Source organism: Rosa chinensis, chromosome 5 (assembly GCF_002994745.2).
Source record: "Rosa chinensis cultivar Old Blush chromosome 5, RchiOBHm-V2, whole genome shotgun sequence".
In the NCBI taxonomy this organism is placed as follows: domain Eukaryota; kingdom Viridiplantae; phylum Streptophyta; class Magnoliopsida; order Rosales; family Rosaceae; genus Rosa; species Rosa chinensis.
Window position 1 is genome coordinate 21394415 of NC_037092.1, and position 17088 is coordinate 21411502.

The following is a 17088-nucleotide window of genomic DNA, read 5'->3' on the forward strand; positions in this document are numbered from 1 at the left end:
TAGGTTAAGGGCAAAATGGTTATTTGATGTTAAATTGGGTTAGTGAGAACAAAAATTTGTTTTTGAGATAAGTGGAATAATTTTGGCTCATTTTAATGCTATTGGTCAATGACCCTATTAATTAAATAATGCAGGGCCTCTATAAATAAAAGCCTGTGATGAAGTACTATAACATTGAAAACAGTACCCAAACAAACAAAAAACCATGAGAGCTTCAAGTTTCTATGATTGTTTTAGCTCTCTAGTTTGCCTTACCTTGTGCCTTGAGCAGCTTCAGTTGTTTGCATTTGCTTCTGCTTCTATCAATTCCAATTCTGAAGCAGAGGCTCTTCTCACATGGAGAGACAGCCTTCAAAACCAAACAAAGAATAATCTCACCTCATCCTGGACCTATAATCCTAGTACTAGTAATGCCACCAACTCTTCCGGAAAGCCAGAAGCAAATGCAAGCCCTTGCCATTGGAGTGGTATTTCATGCAACAAAGCTGGAAGCGTGAGCAACATAAGCCTTTCTGATTTTGGTTTACAAGGTACACTACATGAATTTTCGTTCTCCTCCTTCCCTAATCTCGAATATCTGGACCTCAGCTTCAATGAACTCTTCCATGTCATCCCACCTCAGATCAGTTCCCTCATCAAACTTGTGTCTCTTGAACTAACCAATAATCAGTTGTCCGGGAGAATCCCACCAGAAATCACTCTTCTAAGAAATCTAACCTTTCTTAGTCTCGAAGGCAATAATCTTTTTGATATTATTCCTAAAGAGATAGGAAACCTGAAATCTCTCATGGAGCTATCATTGAGCTATAATCGACTCACTGGTTCAATTCCAACATCACTAGGTGATTTGCCAAACCTTACTCATCTTTATCTCCAACATAATAACCTTTCTGGCAACATCCCTCCAAATTTTGGAAACTTCAGAAAGATCACTGTGCTATACTTATGGCGCAATCAACTCTCTGGCCCTATCCCTCCAGAAATAGGATATTTGAAGTCTTTAGAAGATCTAAACTGTGGCACCAATAATCTTAGTGGTTCGATCCCAACATCACTAGGTAACCTAACAAACCTTAAATGGCTTTATCTCGGTGTAAACAATCTATCTGGAGCTATTCCTACGGAGATTGGGAAATTGAAATCTATGTTGGGTATAGATTTTGGCATCAATCAACTGAATGGTTCAATTCCCACTTCATTTGGTGACCTGACAAACCTTACAAATCTCTACCTTCGAGATAACCAACTTTCCGGCTCCATCCCCCAAGAGATGGAGAAACTTAAGAAGCTGGTTGTACTGCATTTGGATACTAACCAATTTTCTGGTTATTTGCCCCAATATATTGGCCAAGGTGGATCGCTCACAAACTTTTCAGCTTCAGACAACTATTTGATTGGTCCAATTCCCAAAAGCTTGAAAACTAGCACAAAGTTATTCAGAGTCCGACTCAATGGAAACCAATTGACAAGCAATCTTTCAGAAGACTTTGGAGTCTATCCAAATCTTCGATTTCTAGACCTGAGCGACAATAACCTGTATGGTGAAATCTTAAGCAACTGGGGACAGTGCCCACAATTGACAACCTTACTACTTGCGGGAAACAACTTAACTGGCAGTATATCAACTGAGATTGGAAATGCAAGCCAAATTCATGAGCTCGATCTTTCTTCTAATGGTTTAGATGGGATGATTCCAGAAGAATTTGGAAGATTGACTTCTTTGGTGAAGCTGAAGTTAGATGGCAATCAACTTTCAGGTAGTGTACCATCAGACTTTGGATCATTGACTGATCTTGAATATCTTGATCTATCAAGAAACACATTGAACTCGTCAATTCCAAGCGTTCTGGGTGATTTGCTCAAACTACACTACTTGAATTTGAGCAACAATAAGTTTGGACAAAGAATTCCTGTTCACTTGGGGAAGTTAGCTCACCTGTCCCAACTAGATTTGAGTCAAAACTCAATCGAGGGGGAGATACCATCAGAAGTCAGCAATATGGAGAGTTTGGAGATGTTGAATTTGTCACACAATAATCTTTCTGGTTCCATTCCAACAAGTTTTGGAAATATGCGCGGCTTGTCGTATGTTGACATATCTTACAATGAGTTGGAAGGTCCACTTCCCAACAGCAAAGCATTTCAAGATGCTCCCCCAGAAGCATTACAAGGAAACAAGGGATTGTGTGGCAACGTTGAAGATTTGGAACCCTGCAATGAAGATAGTTCAAAAAAGGTCCATGGCCAGAAACTGGTATATGTGATCTCATTCTCTCTTCTGGCAACACTTTTACTTCTATCTTCCTGCTTCATAATTGTCTTTGTAGTATTTAGAAAAAAGAAGCATCGGGATGACGAAAGATACAATAGACATGAGGAGATTTCTTTTTCAACACTCAACTTTGATGGCAAGGCGATGTATGAGGAAATCATAAAGGCAACAGAGGATTTTGATTCCACATATTGCATTGGGCGGGGAGGACAGGGAAGCGTCTATAAGGTGAATTTGTCATCTGCCAACATAGTGGCCGTGAAGAAACTCCATCAGTTATGCAATGACGATGAAAAACTTCATAAGGAATTCTTAAATGAAGTACGTGCACTGACTGAGATACGACACCGAAACATTGTAAAGCTTTATGGCTTCTGTTCACATAGGCAACACTCATTCTTGGTGTATCAGTATCCAGAAAGGGGTAGCTTGGCAACAGTGTTGAGCAATGACGATGAAGCTAAAGAACTTGGGTGGAATCAAAGGGTGAATATTGTCAAGGGTGTAGCTCATGCCTTATGTTACATGCACCACAATTGTTTGGAACCAATTGTTCATCGGGACATATCAAGCAAGAACATTTTACTGAATGCCGATAATGAAGCCTGTGTTTCAGATTTTGGCACTGCTAAGTTCTTAAACCCAGACTCAGCTAATTGGACTGCCCTGGCAGGCACCTATGGATACATTGCACCGGGTAATATTGTTTTTCGCTGTTTTATACTTTTGTATATTGATTACATTTTTGTGCTCTTGTACAGTAGTAGTCTCCTTGTTAAACTGATTGGTTTCGGTTACTAACTTCAAAATTTGACTTGGAAATTAGCATAATTATAATTTAATTTCTTTATACATGGTCCATTATATAATCACAAGATACCTGCATATCAATAATGAAAATTCAATTTTTATAAAATTTTTGTGTGCAGAGCTTGCTTATACAATGGAAGTGAACGAGAAATGTGATGTTTACAGCTACGGTGTGGTAACATTGGAAACAATTATGGGAAGGCATCCAGGAGATCTTCTCGTACCTTTATCATCTGGGTCATCTTCACCGTCATCTGCATTACCCGCCCATCAAATGTTAATTGTGGATGTTTTTGACAAACGCATTACCCCTCCTACAGATGAAGTTGCAGGTGAACTGCTCTCTCTTGTGAAGATAGCATTTTCATGCTTGAATACCAGTCCTCAGTCTCGACCAAAAATGGAACAAGTTTCTCAACAACTGGAAACTCAGAGGCTGCATTTGTCAAAGCCGTTACAGATGATAAGATGTGGTGAATTGCTGACTCTCAAATAGTTTGACTGCCTGATAAATTGGCAATAAGAGAATGTGCTTCTTTCCTATACAAATTTCACTATCTGTGTGATTTCCTTTTAGAAAAGGGAATATTGTTTCCTTATTGTAATTTTACTTCATGTGCTTGTGTGCTATGGCTCATGTATGATAAAACAAGAAGTTTGTTTTTCTATACTAGATCAGAATGACCCAACGCAAACAAACAAGAACTTTAGGCTGCCAGAAATACATTTCCTTTAGTGATAGAAGTTAAAAGAGTAAATCCTACTATGTCCATATCATTGCCAGAGAGGGCAAAGCCACTGTAAAGAAGGAAAGTGAACTGCCTTAACCAAAGGCAAATTGTTATGTGTTGGCTGAAATGAGCATGAGGTCAGTACCTGAGTCCTTGGTCAAAACTCAAAAGGAGGCATGGAACAAACTGTGAAAATACATGGTGGTCAGTGTGTGAACAACGCCAGAGGATATAACATTATCGGCCAGCCCAGCCTGTTACACGAGAAAATCAGGAGAATTCCTGTTATAGGAAACGTGATTCATACCTTATGAAATAGGGTACATGACTGTAATGATCAAAGACATTTTGCAGTGTTATTCAAGAACTGATAGAGAAGATTGCAGGACACTCATAATCAACTGTATAAGAAACCAAAGAATAACCCAGCCAAGGCATGCAAAACTTTTAGGCTTCTAGCTATACTCTGCAAGAATCTATCCTCAGTTTTCTACCACTTGGCTTGCAGTACTTTAGTAGACCAAGTACATTCAATCAGTTCTGAATGTCAGCACAAATAATAATCCTGTGTAGCTGATGGTAAAAGAGAAGTATTCACTTTCAGCACAATCTCAAGTTAGATGTAGAAAAGTAAATTATAAGAGTGACCTTCACAGTCTGAAGCTACAGGAACTAAAAGGGCCCTCAATATGACCACCAACTTTAAAAAGACTATACTTTCTATCATAAATCCAAGATATCAAAATGTTTACTAGCAACAAGTTATATTCAACTAATTTCCCTACCTCAGTCTCCTTAGTCCGAAAAAAGCCCACAACTGACTATCCAATACACAGAATAATGATCTGGTACTTATTCCATCATTCATCTTCAGTCTTCTCCGGTGCATCAGAATCTAAATCCTCCTGCACTGTCTCGGCCAGCGTTTGACTCTCAATCGGTGGGCATTGAATTGACTGCAAGAAGTTGAAGTACGCATACTTGATATCAAACTGCATATCATACCCTGCCATACATAATCAAACCTCAATATCTAACCACGCACAAGACTGAGTTGAACATAAAAGGCAATGACAGTGTCAAATTCTTGATCCCTTACAGTAATTTACAGCAATAGTTCGTCCTCTGCTATCTGGGCTTTGCCTAACATGATGAAACCACATACTTGGCCTGCATCAACTCCACCATATCATTTACACAAAAATCTACATATCAAACAAAGCAACCATCTTTAATCTCTGGAAATGCATCAATGAAATCAATTCAAAACTTACAAGTAAAGCATCTCTCCTGGATTAATCGTACAGCAAAATGGCTTAGGCCCATTGAAGAACAAAGGGAACTTGGAGAGAGAAGAAGAGCTGTCCTCAGGAGCAGGGTAAGGATCGACACTAGACCAAGGCACAGACCTAGCCGGACTCTCCATTTCCAGCTCAAACTCTCCGGTGACCGGAGAATACGAATACTGAGCGGCCGGGTACTCCCTTACGTACATCCGATGCACATCGGTGGGAGGGAGGAGGAGGAAATGCTTCTGTCCCGTGACCACAGCGTAGAGATTCTCGTAGTGATCCTTGTGAAACGACGTCGTCGAGCGCTCGTCGCCAATCCACATGTTGACGGCCTCGGGTCGGCAACCTAGGGCTTCGGTGGCGAATTGGATGTGCGGATCGCAGTCCGCCGCCAGCGGCGAGTACTCGGAGGGGAAGCAATTGTTCTGCTGCTGCGCGTAGGCCACGAACGACGACGCGTCGTTTTTGGCGGCCGTGATGAGGCGGAGGGCTTCGGGGAAGGGCGTGCGCTGCACGTGAGCGGAGGCGAAGCAGAGGGAGGAGGAGGAAGGGGAGGGGACGAGGGCGTCGGCGCGGCCGTGAGGGGTGAGGTGGAGGGACACGTGGGAGGAGGAGAGGGCGGAGGTCAGGTAGGAGTCGGAGGTCCAGCGGGTGAGGGCCGGCCAGTGATGGGTGGCGTTGGAGATGATGCAGGGCTTGTTTTGGGAGACGAAGTCTCGGAGGAACTGGAGTGGAGTTGGCGGGAAATCGAGGCGGTCCAGCTCGCCGGAGGTGCCGAGATTGAGCTCCCGTACTTCGTTCCATAATGTCTCGATTTTTCCCTCCATTGGAGTTGGATACGGAGTCAGAGTGAAGTGAGACCGAGGTCTTCAATAGAATGGGCCACATTTTAGGCTATTTTTCAATTATATTAACAATATTTAGGTTAATTTTAATTTTTTGAGGGCAGCGTTTAATCCTAGTCCTAAGCTATAAGATCTAGATGGACAAGCATGTCAAAAAACTAAAAACCAAAGAGATGAGACCTTTCCTCTTCCATAAAATTATTTATTGCTTCTGCCAATAAAATAGGTGAAAAAGGTATAATAAACAAAAAATAAATTAAGAAGTTTATTTTTATCGTCTAGATGATTTCGTGCTCCGACGCACGATGATAGAAAGATCAAAAGAATGCTTTAACTAGATGATTTCGAGCTCGGACACCCGGTGATATCTCTAATTGAGGCAAAGCTTGGAATGTAAGGAAATATTGAAGCCATTGAGAGACTGTCTAGCCGGAGCATCTGATCAAGACCCTTTCTTCCAGGAGTATACACCTCCAGTGTAAGGCTCATTTTATCAAGCAATAACGCTTTCCCGTCTTCTGTGTGTTCTATCACTTGTTTAAAAAACGGAGTGGTGCCGCTTATTTCCAACTCTTTGGTCCAAGACTCGTTACAGCCGTAATCCTTCATCACCCAAACAATGATTTTGGTATAAGAGCAAACTGTTACAGAGAGCCAATCTTTCAAGATTCCGAGGTTTAAAGCAGTGACGCTTCGAGGAGAAGGTGGCAGGGGTAACTCTTGAAAACACTCCCTCTCAACGTTGAAAGCACAAATTATACGAGAGCCGTCAACAGAGCCAACAATCCAGTGAAGAAAACCATTAAGATAAATCCCGCCATTACGTGATCGATAACGAAGAGAGTACACAAAATTCCCAATGCTTCTCCAAATCCACGAGCCAAGAGTCAAAACCTTTACCTCCACTTTGTCAGGTTCATCGATTACAGGCACAAACAAAAGTACTTTATAGTCATTACTGATAGGACTAAATCCAAAACCAAAATCTTTAATATCATTCTGTTCACCAGTATGAGTAGGTGGAAAAGATAAAGACTCACCGGTCAAGGGATTGGATATGCTGTAAAAACGCCTCCTGCCACAGAAAGTCGAGGCAAAATGGTATACAAAAAGGAAGCCATTGCATGAACCCACTGTTATGATTCTATACTTTTATATGGGCCATTATTCTTGTATGGGCCTATTTGGACTTTATGTTTCGAGAGTCCACTACTTCTAGATATTTTCTTTGCTTAAATAACCACTAGCACTTGTAACAGAGGATCATTGAAGTATATTGAAATTTACATTTGCTTGATTTCTCTTGTTTTCCTTTCCTTCCTTTTGCAACTGATGTCGCTTCACGGTTATGATCCCGGGGATCGTAACAACTGGTATCAGAGCCCACACCTGGGCCTGTTTCCGGTGAGTCCGGCGGTGTACGGCGGTGGGATCTCCGGCGTTTATTGCAGAACACATGCTTCTCACCCTCACGGTAGCCCTAGCTACCCAGCACCTCCTTCTCCATTTCCATTCCAACCAATTTACCCACCACCACCGCCACCTTCCCAAACCATCATCAATGGCTACACGTTTCCACCACACTTCCTTTACCCAAATCAAACTCATACGTCCACCAACCAACTCAGTTACCCACACTCTCAAGTCATGGTCGAACCAGAGCTTCCCTCGTTTCAACCACAGTACGCCATAAATCCTTCAATTCCAACCTTTCGGTCACCTTCAGTCCCCACATTTGTGCCTCAACCCCAATTTACAGATCCCATAGCTCCATCTTCTATTTGTTCAATGGGTAACTGTGAGCCCCTAGCTCTAATCACGGATCGGATGCGAACCATACCCTCTTCCTCTTCTTCATCATCTGGGCCACAAACCCACGAAGATACAACAAACCCATCTTCTTTGCCGCCAATTTCTGATGTTTTCGTGCAAAAGGAGGTCCTCCGCTACGAGGCCGCTATCTCCGCCCTCATCGACAAGCTCGAGAAGTTTCACCAGCCCCTCTCCATCATCGTCACAGAGGAGGTCAGCCTCGCCGGCGAATCCGCCACATCTGACTACCACCAAGGGAAGCAGGCTGTAATAGTTGAGGGACAGGATGACTTGATAAGAGATGAGGAAGAAGATGAAATCACACAAGTAGATGAGGAAAATAGAGAAAGAAAACAGAGCTTGGAGCATAGCCAAGTTGCCCATGTTTCCGGCACCGTGATGCGCGACAGGCTCCGCAGTGCGCCGGCGGTTCCCTCGTCAGGAAATTCGATTCTGGGTAACGACAAGGAACTGGAAGACAATAGTGACATGGGAGCCCATGTGTCTGATTCCGAATTGGAACAAGAATCGGAAGAGAAAGGAGATGTGAGGTTGACTGAATCCTCCCAGAATTCCACATATAACAAAGAAGGTCTGTTAGAGAAGCTTGGAGGTACGAGTTGGCCCAAGAATGCTAAATGGGTGGACAAGCTTATGTCGGATACTGAGCAAGAGCAAACAGTGGATGTGCATGATGACCTGCCAGGGGAGCTTGCATTTTATACACAGGCTCTAAATGGAATGAGGATGGCCTTTGAGAAGCTTCAGTTAATGGGGCTTCCATTTCTGAGACCTGAGGACTACTATGCAGAAATGGTGAAGTCGGAGTCCCAATTGGAGAAAGTGAAGAGCCAGTTTTTGTTGGAGATGACTACCAATCGGAGTCAAACCTCATCGTTTCAGGTATGCACTACATTGAATTTAAATTTTCAAGATGTCGGAAGTGCTTTTGAGAGTATATTATCTGGTATGCTTAAGCTCTATCATAATTGCTTGAATGGTAAAGTTGGAGATAAAAATTGGCCTCCTGATGAGTGGATTGAGAAAATGAATGGGGATGCTGGTAATTGGTTTGACAACAGGTCAACTAAAGGAATTAAACTTGATAATTTCCTAGTAGCTACTGGATTGAGTAAAGGTTATGGATTTGTGAAGTATGCTGCTGTTCAAATGGGTAATAGTGCATTCAATATACCTGGCTATAATCTTTTGTTCAATTTAGATGGTGGGCTAACAAATTTGGCTTACTGGCAAATGAGTTTGCCTCTTGCTGTTGGGCTTGAGAAAATTCAAAGGGATGCAGTTTTACTTTTACCTCAAGTGGCTCAGCTTAAGCTGCCTCAGTTTTTCCTGAGCATCAAGAAACTTGTTCTCCTGGCTGGTGCTTTAAAACCTGTTATTGATTCACTGAGTTCACCTTGTATGGAAATCCAAAGAGCAGCTGCTCTATTACTTGGTCAGTTAATTACTGCTGATTTAGATTGCAAGGCACACATTGTTCAAAGGCATGCGGTACAACCATTAATTAAGATGCTCCAGTCACCTGATTCACAGGTCAGGGAGATGTCAGCTTTTGCAATGGGGGGGTTCGCACAAGACACACATAACCAAGATGGCATTGCTCATAATGGTCCCATACATAACCAAGATGGCATTGCTCATAATGGTCCCATAGTGCCTCTATTGAAGCTACTTAATTCAAAAAAAGAATCTCTGCGACACAATGCTGCATTTGCTCTGTATAAGGAGGGCAACCTTGTAGCTCTTATAAAATTTGAAATTGTTCAGAAATTTGAAGATGGAGAATTCTTTGTTCAACGAACTAAGGATTGTGTAGAGGGGAAGATTTGTGGACGAGTATCGAACAATCTATTATATCTTATGTGGGTTACTGACGAGGATGTTCAAAGTCGAATAGCTTTGGCTCTTGCTCATCTCGGTAAGCCTGGTGATCGTCGTGTCATTTTCATTGAACATAAAGGAATGAAGCTGCTGTTGGGACTTCTTCAGTCTAAAAGCCTGAAGCAGCAACATGATGGTTCATTGTTCTTGCACAAATTAGTTACAAAAGCCACTCCACTCTCTCTTGATGTGATTACGGAATCTCTCACGGCAGTAGCCCAAGCTTTGTGCACTGGACTACATATAATTGTGGCTTACACCTTTTATCAACATTGTTCTATGGTTGTGGAAGCTTCTATAATACTGTGGTATTTTTCTCTTGTACATTTTTCATTGGATAGTGTTGATTTCAGGTCTGCAATGCTTTGGGTCTGCCTTATTCATGCACGTGAACATGCACTAGACTACTTATTCATGACCTATACTGTCCATGCACTCTCTCTCCCTGTGGCTACAATGTTTATCAAAGTTGTTACTGGTGATAATCTTTTTCTATTTGAAGTGCCTATACTTCATCTCCCTTGCCAAACTAAACCTATCTGCCACCCAAGGAGGTTTTGTGCTGATGAAGCTATTGACTTTCTCAAAAGCAATTCAACGTTATCCTTCCTCAGGTACTCTTTTGATCCACTTCTTTCAAAAGATAATTATGTAGGCTTTGTGGCTTATAGGCTCAAGTTTTTTCAATATGTGGTGGGACATGTTCATCAGGATGAGTTTTTGTTGGGAACTAGCTCTTCAATTTTTTATTCACCATTCCATGAACTTGTGAGGAAGTTTTTTCCTTTATCACTTATTGCTGCCATCCGTTTGATACAACCACTTTTGGCTATCATATTGAGAGAAGATGCATACTATATCATTGGAATTGTGGTGGTTATCTCTATTAATGAGCTGGTGTCTTTGAAGTCTAAGAAACAAGACCTTGAACCTAGGTATGGTGATGTTTATAATGGGAATCATTGTTCTCCTGTGAGCTGTTCTCTTTTCCTCCCTGAATTCATGAATGCATGGCTTATTAAATTTTGCTTCGTTACAATTGACTTTGGAGATCTTGCCTTGGTTCCTTCAAAACATTTTCCAATACCCATGTGGTCAAATGAAGCTTATTTGCCTCTCTTGTTGTCTGCAATTATGCACTCCCAGATAATGGAATTTGTGATTTCAAGCCATCTACTGCAGAGTCCCATTAGAGAAGCCTTGAGGGTCTTTTCTAATATGCAAAATTCGAATTGTCGGCAGTCAAATTCTGATTCTCACGTGAGTGTTCATCTATGTGCACTAATACATACTTGGCAAGTTACAGATGACGAAAATGAAGCTACTACTGTGGCAATTGCACTCAACTCTAGTGCTGCAGTGTGTATTCAAAGTGTTGCAGTGTGTATTCAGCTCAGCTCATGTAAGGCTACCTTTGATACAGATATATATGTTGCAACTGCACTTATTGGCATGTATTCAAAGTGTGGTCTTTCTCTCAATTTTCAAGATAAGGAAATTGTTACTTACTTTAAGAAGATGAGGCAACATGAGATGCTTCCCACACCATTCTCTTATGCTACTTTATTGAGTTGTTGTGCAGAGCTAGCTTCTTCATTCCAAGAGAAACAGATTACTACTTCATTGATATTAATGAAAATTTCACTTGCCAAAGTGTTTGAAATTGAAACTGATGGTGGGTTTGCACACAATTTGGAGAAGATGTGTTTACTTATTGCTGGACATGAGTGGGCAGCTGATGTGATATCTTCATATTTTTCTCTTCTTAATGTGGATGACCTCGCAGATCAGTTTGTTGCACTTGTTGATTTATTGGGTTTGAAAAAAGTACTGAGTTTGGGTGGTGACTTGCATGATGAAGTAGGGACAATTTGGAAGATAATTCAGGCTTGAGGTCAAGCCTGTTCTTCGAGCGGGTGGAAATGTTATGATTCTATACTTTTATATGGGCCATTATTCTTGTATGGGCCTATTTGGACTTTATGTTTCGAGAGTCCACTACTTCTAGATATTTTCTTTGCTTAAATAACCACTAGCACTTGTAACAGAGGATCATTGAAGTATATTGAAATTTACATTTGCTTGATTTCTCTTGTTTTCCTTTCCTTCCTTTTGCAACTGATGTCGCTTCACGGTTATGATCCCGGGGATCGTAACACCCACAATAGTTCGATGTGACGGATTGTACATGGGATTTCCATCACTACGAAACCTCATTACGGCATTTTCTTGAATAAAGTTGCTTTTGAGGTCTACCAATGTCAACAATTTGCAGCACGGGCTCCGGTCGTGGACCAAAAGGCATGTGGGTGTACGTGAAAACAGGTCTCTAGATAACTGGGGGTAACAGCGCCAAGACTTGCACACAAGCTGGCATTGGACGAGCGTTTTGGTTGGAAGTTTGCACAAGATCTCTGCTATTATGTGGTCCGGTAATTGAAGAAGGTAGGGTTTCTTATCTTCTTGGTTTGGTACTAGTCCACCATTATTCTGGCAAACTTTGGTTGTCATCCTGTTTGGTTGGAAGAGTTTGAAGCACTGCCGGCATCGCTATATGTAGGGTTTGAAGCATAAGTTCTATTTTGGGTTTGGGGCCCAAGGGCTGCTTTTAATCCTTGGGCCTAAGTTAATTCGTGACTGTTTATATTCAATTTTGGTTCAATGTAATCAATCTGATTTGTTGTTTTCAAGTTCTCTCAATGATGTTAAATTATGAAAATTTGGTGAAGAATTTTCTTGACCTACAATTTGACACTGTTTCCTTTGTTTAATTAAAACTCATATTACACGTCCCGGAAGGGAGGAAGAAGAATTCAGATGCTGCATTATGTTGTTTTAACTAAAGAAAAAAAAAATTTAACAAAAAAAGAAAATAGAGAGCAATGGGATTCAGAAACATCGCTCTACAGCTATAACGGATAATAGCAAGTAGGTTTATGTATCAACAAAATCACTGGAAGTGCTTGGTCCCAACCTTCCAAGTTAGGTTTTCAATTTTGTTAGGCTTCACCATGTACGTACAAGTTTAGATCAACTTGGTGTGTTGGCATTCCATACAAAACGGGAAAGTATCTTTGTAGTTTAATGAGTTTAATATCTTTTATTCATTTAAAGATATTTTTCTGTGTGCCAAAGTGTAAATCATTTTAATATTTGATCTCCTTAATTGTTTATATTTTGTTAACACAAAAAGATTTGTTTTTCCTTATAGAAGGGGATTAGGGTAAAAAAGCTGTTTTGGTTGGTGCGGCAGCTGTTTATATAGCTTGGAAAAACATACGGAAAGGTGGAGGCTTCCAAAGACGCAAGAATATTGATAAGAGTCTTGCTTGTTTGTTTGAGTTTGAGTCTTCACAAAGAGTCAATACACTTGGTTCATGTGTAAGTGTTATTGATCATGTTTTCATATGCATAAAAACTCTCTTGAGATCAGTAGAGAGACTGTGAAGAAAAAAGAGCAAGATCGTGTGATCGTTCAAGTGAAGAAGAAGGTCAAGATTCAAGACAAACACCACTCTAGTGATAGCCGCGTAGAGAGCTATATGCGTTTGTAAAGAACATATCTTTCATCATAAGTTAATTCTTATTTTGAGTTTTCAAGAGTAAGAGCCCCGCAGTGTTTTTAATCTCATATTTGAGATTTTCACTGTGTATTCAAAATTTGGAGTTCTGTTTATTATTTTTCGGTTTCTGGTACCTAGCAAGTATTGATCAGTGCACTGCAATCCCCATTTTCCAGAAAATCATATTCTGTCCTTGTATTTTCACACCAACTTACTCATGATAAAAGATAAATAACCTACACATATAGGAGAACAAAGCGAGGAAAGAAAATTACAAACAAGTTAGCGTGCATGACAATCACATGGAACATCCACTTTTGCTGCAGCCGGGGTTCCTGCTGTCCCATTTTCATGGATCTTAAAACATGTACCACATTTCATCAAATGTATAAAAACTTGCACCAAGTTCAAAATGATTCATAGTTATCACAGGGCTACACTGCTATTGTCTAATAGGAGACGCCTTCTTTAACAATACAGAAGGTATTGGAATGAAAATAGACATGTAGCAAAATCAACGACACTCAGTGCTCAAACAGGCCTATCTCACCAGCATCTAAACTGAAATGAATTTCAACCACCCCGAGCTTCCCTTCTGGTGGCATCGTGCAGCAGTTCAACATCAACTCCCTCTGGAGGTAGTTGAACATATCTCACAACTGACCCCCTGATAAAACAGTTCCTCACTGAAAGCTGCAAAAAGACATTGCCAACCGATTCTTAAATTAAAAGAGCAACTTATTATTCAAGAGTGAAATTCAACTGGTATGTTTTATTTAAGCATAATAGGGTCACACAGGCAGAAACACAACCAGCAGCTCAACAACGCAAAAAGAGTATGTTGACAATTAAATGTAACCCAGCAAATAAGCATCAAAAGTCTTGAAAGCTAGTGACGCATGTTTCTATAGTTTTTCCCCTCACCCAAAAAGAAAAACAAACATTGAAGTTTGAATCCAACATCTTCTAGCAATGCTAGTTTAACCACACACAATCTAGCGAGAAGGAAAACTCTACCAGTAGGAGTTCAACAGATAATCCTTCCATCACTAGATTCAATGAATGTGCAAATTAAACTGGCAAATTAACAGGTCTAACTTATCCAAAAAAAGACAGGTCCAACTTATCCAAAAAAGACAAAGGTACTCGGATCAGATAATACTTAAGAACATATAAGCTTAGGTGCATGCCCAGAAATCACCAACCACCATATTGTATGCTACACTTTACCACAGACCAACATAAAAAAGGGAATGAATACAATCACTCATAAACCCCAAACTAGATTACGACACTTCTAATATACAGATTCTATCCTTTTAAGCTGCCCAGTCTACACAGAGTCCCATCCAAAAAAGAAAAAGAAGAAGAATATGATACTTGATTAACAAATTTAGCTAGAATCTTACTTACCCAAAAGATCCAGTCACCATAATTTTAGTTGTCCTCTAATTATCAGTTTGACCTTAAAATCCACCCCAGATTTCCAATGACTTAAGCTCATATGTGACAGGATTCTTACAATGAAAGAAAGAAAAAGTGAATGAAACCCTAACTGTATAACTAAACTTTCCCAAGGAATGAACAAGTGCATGCTTAGAATAAAGTTGCATTTATGTATTTCACTTTTGGGTGTACATAAATTCTTTGAAGCACTAAGCTGTAAAATGCTTGTCCGCAAATAGGTCAGCCTCACACTGTTGAATTTGCTTCTTTTTTGCGAGGGAGACAACACATGAGGGGAGGGTGAGAGAGAGACGCCAGGGACACAGTACTAAATTGAACAGGGTTTTACTGTTGAACAAGAGCAGTGGCTCTGCACGTTTAAGGAAGGGGGCAGTAGAGGAAAGCAGACATTCCGTTTTACTTATAGGCACACTCTCACAACACACATATACACTGATGGTTAGTCAAACATGCCTTTGTTTTTCTTCTTTATCATGGGTCGGAGAAGCAACCAAACCCAGTCTTTTTCAGCTATAACAGACGTTTATGAGAGAAAATAAATTACAAAAACTTCTTTATAAAGGGACTTGAATCTCATTGTTATACTCCAGATTATATCTCCAAACCCCAAACTCCTTACTAGCTCTATCCATACCATTTTTGGTCCACTCTTCTGTGCCATTAACTCCAGTAAACTAAATCCTAGGTGGCTTCCAATCTTCAAAATCCAATTAATGAAATCACAACAGATGACTCGGTTTCTCTTTAGTGGGATTTATCCCCACCCTAGAACAAATTTCATCGCTGCTAATGCGTACTTTCTCATAGTGCCACATATCCTCTTCCTAAAATATGAATTCTAAATGCATCTTATTAGTACATTATTCCAAGCCTTATGTAGCTTATCAGAAAGTGTGATACACTGCCTCAAAGTGGTTTCATTTACCCCTCCCTTCAGCTTCATAATTATTTCAAGAATCCAACTATCCCACACTCAACTCATTCCCTTTTCTCTATCTTCACTGTCAACACTTCCATCAACTAAATATCCTACGAAAGAACCAAAATTTGCAATCCTTCACATTAAAATTAAAACACAAACTGTTATGTACTTCCAGAATGCAATGTTATGATCACTCAGAAGCCAGGACCTCCTCAAGGGAACGGCCAATCCTAAATGCATCTTATTAGTACATTATTCCAAGTTTTAAGTAGCTCCAGAAAGTGTAATATACTGCCTTAAAAGTGGTTTCATTTAACCTTCCCTTCAGCTTCATCGTTATTTCAAGAATCTAACTATCCCGCTCGACTCATTCCCTTTCCTCTATCTTAACTGTCACACTTCCATCAACTATATATCCTACAAAGAGCCAAAATCCGCAATCCTTCACATAAAAATTCAAATACCAACTGCTATGTACTTCCTGTATGCAATTAACGTGCTTATGAGCTTATGATCACTCATAAGCCAGGGTACAGGACCTACTCAAGTGAACGGCCAATCGCCACCATTGTTCATCAATTACACAAAAACAAATTCGACAGAGCATGCTAAATCCAAAACCCTAACTTCACACGACATTCAAAATTACCAGGATTACCCTCAAATTACCAAAACCCTAGAAAGTAAAAATACGCCACACAGGCACGTAAAGAAGAGTAAATTAGCAAAAGAGAAGTGAGAGATACCATGTGGGGGTACTTGTCCTGGTCAACAACCCTAGTGTTCTCAAGCTTTATGTTGAGATACTGATCGACGGAGTGAAGTGTGCCCCTAATCGCAAGGTCGTTCTTGAGCTCCACAGTGACTTCTCGGCCCACCAACTCCTTGAAGTAGGAGAAGAACAACTGCACAGACCCAAAAAAAAAAACAGTTGAGATTAACGGTTGCAGAGAAACTCCGACGGAAAATCAGTAAGAAATTACAATCGGAAAATAGGGGGAAACGCTACGAGAAAAGGTTGGAATAGAAAACTGGAAATTGAAGATTACCATTTTTTGTTAGGTAGAAGAAGGAGAAGGTGAGCTGTTTTGGTTTCCCTCCGATCGAGTTTTGGGCGGTGGAGCGAAGAGTGAAAGATGTGGAATGTGGAGTTCGCGGCTTCGCGTTATTTAGGTGTTTTGCCCGGGACTGGCATAAAGAGTCATCGTATTTAATCGGGCCTTGGGCCTCTTTAGTTTTTTTAATAAAAAAAACCTGGAGAATAATAAAAAAAATTAGTTTCTCCAACTAACCAAGGACTAAAATATTCAAGATATCCTTGATAAATTTCGTTTTTTACAAGCATCGATATTAATTTTAGGGTCCTTGACCAAAAACCCCAAAATGAGCCAAAGTTATCCCATTTACCCCAGCAACTGATTTTTATTCCCACTAACCCAATCTAAAGAGAAATGACAATTTTGCCCTTAGTC

At 40.4% G+C, this 17088-nt stretch overlaps 5 protein-coding genes across 5 annotated transcripts; 2 read left to right on the forward strand and 3 right to left on the reverse strand.

The window, feature by feature from the left end:
• Positions 1-205: 205 nt before the first annotated feature.
• LOC112168129 (MDIS1-interacting receptor like kinase 2) lies at positions 206-3578 on the forward strand. Its single transcript, XM_024305251.2, has 2 exons — positions 206-2969; positions 3202-3578. Exons 1-2 carry the CDS (start codon positions 206-208, stop codon positions 3576-3578), a joined length of 3141 nt encoding a protein of 1046 aa, XP_024161019.1.
• Positions 3160-6016, reverse strand: LOC112168131 (bifunctional peptidase and (3S)-lysyl hydroxylase JMJD7). The gene is made up of 5 exons (XM_040507116.1): positions 5088-6016; positions 4913-4983; positions 4599-4819; positions 3959-4067; positions 3160-3518 (listed from the first exon to the last, which is right to left on the reverse strand). Exons 1-3 carry the CDS (start codon positions 5930-5932, stop codon positions 4674-4676), a joined length of 1062 nt encoding a protein of 353 aa, XP_040363050.1. The 5' UTR covers positions 5933-6016; the 3' UTR covers positions 3160-3518; positions 3959-4067; positions 4599-4673.
• Positions 6017-6101: 85 nt separating this feature from the next.
• Positions 6102-12209, reverse strand: LOC112203411 (F-box/kelch-repeat protein At3g23880). The gene is made up of 2 exons (XM_040507115.1): positions 11824-12209; positions 6102-7080 (listed from the first exon to the last, which is right to left on the reverse strand). Exons 1-2 carry the CDS (start codon positions 12173-12175, stop codon positions 6281-6283), a joined length of 1152 nt encoding a protein of 383 aa, XP_040363049.1. The 5' UTR covers positions 12176-12209; the 3' UTR covers positions 6102-6280.
• Positions 10351-11662, forward strand: LOC121049515. Its single transcript, XM_040507117.1, has 2 exons — positions 10351-10599; positions 10811-11662. The coding sequence occupies exon 2, from the start codon at positions 10814-10816 to the stop codon at positions 11555-11557; it is 744 nt and encodes a 247-aa protein (XP_040363051.1). The 5' UTR covers positions 10351-10599; positions 10811-10813; the 3' UTR covers positions 11558-11662.
• A 1267-nt stretch (positions 12210-13476) lies between the features above and the next one.
• LOC112202049 (sm-like protein LSM2) lies at positions 13477-16822 on the reverse strand. Its single transcript, XM_024342952.2, has 3 exons — positions 16666-16822; positions 16363-16521; positions 13477-13920 (listed from the first exon to the last, which is right to left on the reverse strand). Exons 1-3 carry the CDS (start codon positions 16666-16668, stop codon positions 13801-13803), a joined length of 282 nt encoding a protein of 93 aa, XP_024198720.1. The 5' UTR covers positions 16669-16822; the 3' UTR covers positions 13477-13800.
• Positions 16823-17088: the final 266 nt, after the last annotated feature.

What these genes read in the sequence shown, in the direction of transcription:
- LOC112168129 (XM_024305251.2), top strand. Translation starts at nt 206, where the DNA reads ATGAGAGCTTCAAGTTTCTATGATTGTTTTAGCTCTCTAGTTTGCCTT. An exon ending in CTATGGATACATTGCACCGG is followed by an intron (nt 2,970 to 3,201) that starts GTAATATTGTTT and finishes TTTTGTGTGCAG; the next exon opens with AGCTTGCTTATACAATGGAA.
- LOC112168131 (XM_040507116.1), bottom strand. Translation starts at nt 5,932, where the DNA reads ATGGAGGGAAAAATCGAGACATTATGGAACGAAGTACGGGAGCTCAAT. An exon ending in CCAGGAGAGATGCTTTACTT is followed by an intron (nt 4,984 to 5,087) that starts GTAAGTTTTGAA and finishes GAGTTGATGCAG; the next exon opens with GCCAAGTATGTGGTTTCATC. An exon ending in AACTATTGCTGTAAATTACT is followed by an intron (nt 4,820 to 4,912) that starts GTAAGGGATCAA and finishes TATGTATGGCAG; the next exon opens with GGTATGATATGCAGTTTGAT.
- LOC121049515 (XM_040507117.1), top strand. Translation starts at nt 10,814, where the DNA reads ATGGAATTTGTGATTTCAAGCCATCTACTGCAGAGTCCCATTAGAGAA.
- LOC112203411 (XM_040507115.1), bottom strand. Translation starts at nt 12,175, where the DNA reads ATGACAACCAAAGTTTGCCAGAATAATGGTGGACTAGTACCAAACCAA. An exon ending in GTCACATCGAACTATTGTGG is followed by an intron (nt 7,081 to 11,823) that starts GTGTTACGATCC and finishes TCATAACAGTGG; the next exon opens with GTTCATGCAATGGCTTCCTT.
- LOC112202049 (XM_024342952.2), bottom strand. An exon ending in AGGACAAGTACCCCCACATG is followed by an intron (nt 13,921 to 16,362) that starts GTATCTCTCACT and finishes GTCTTTTTGCAG; the next exon opens with CTTTCAGTGAGGAACTGTTT.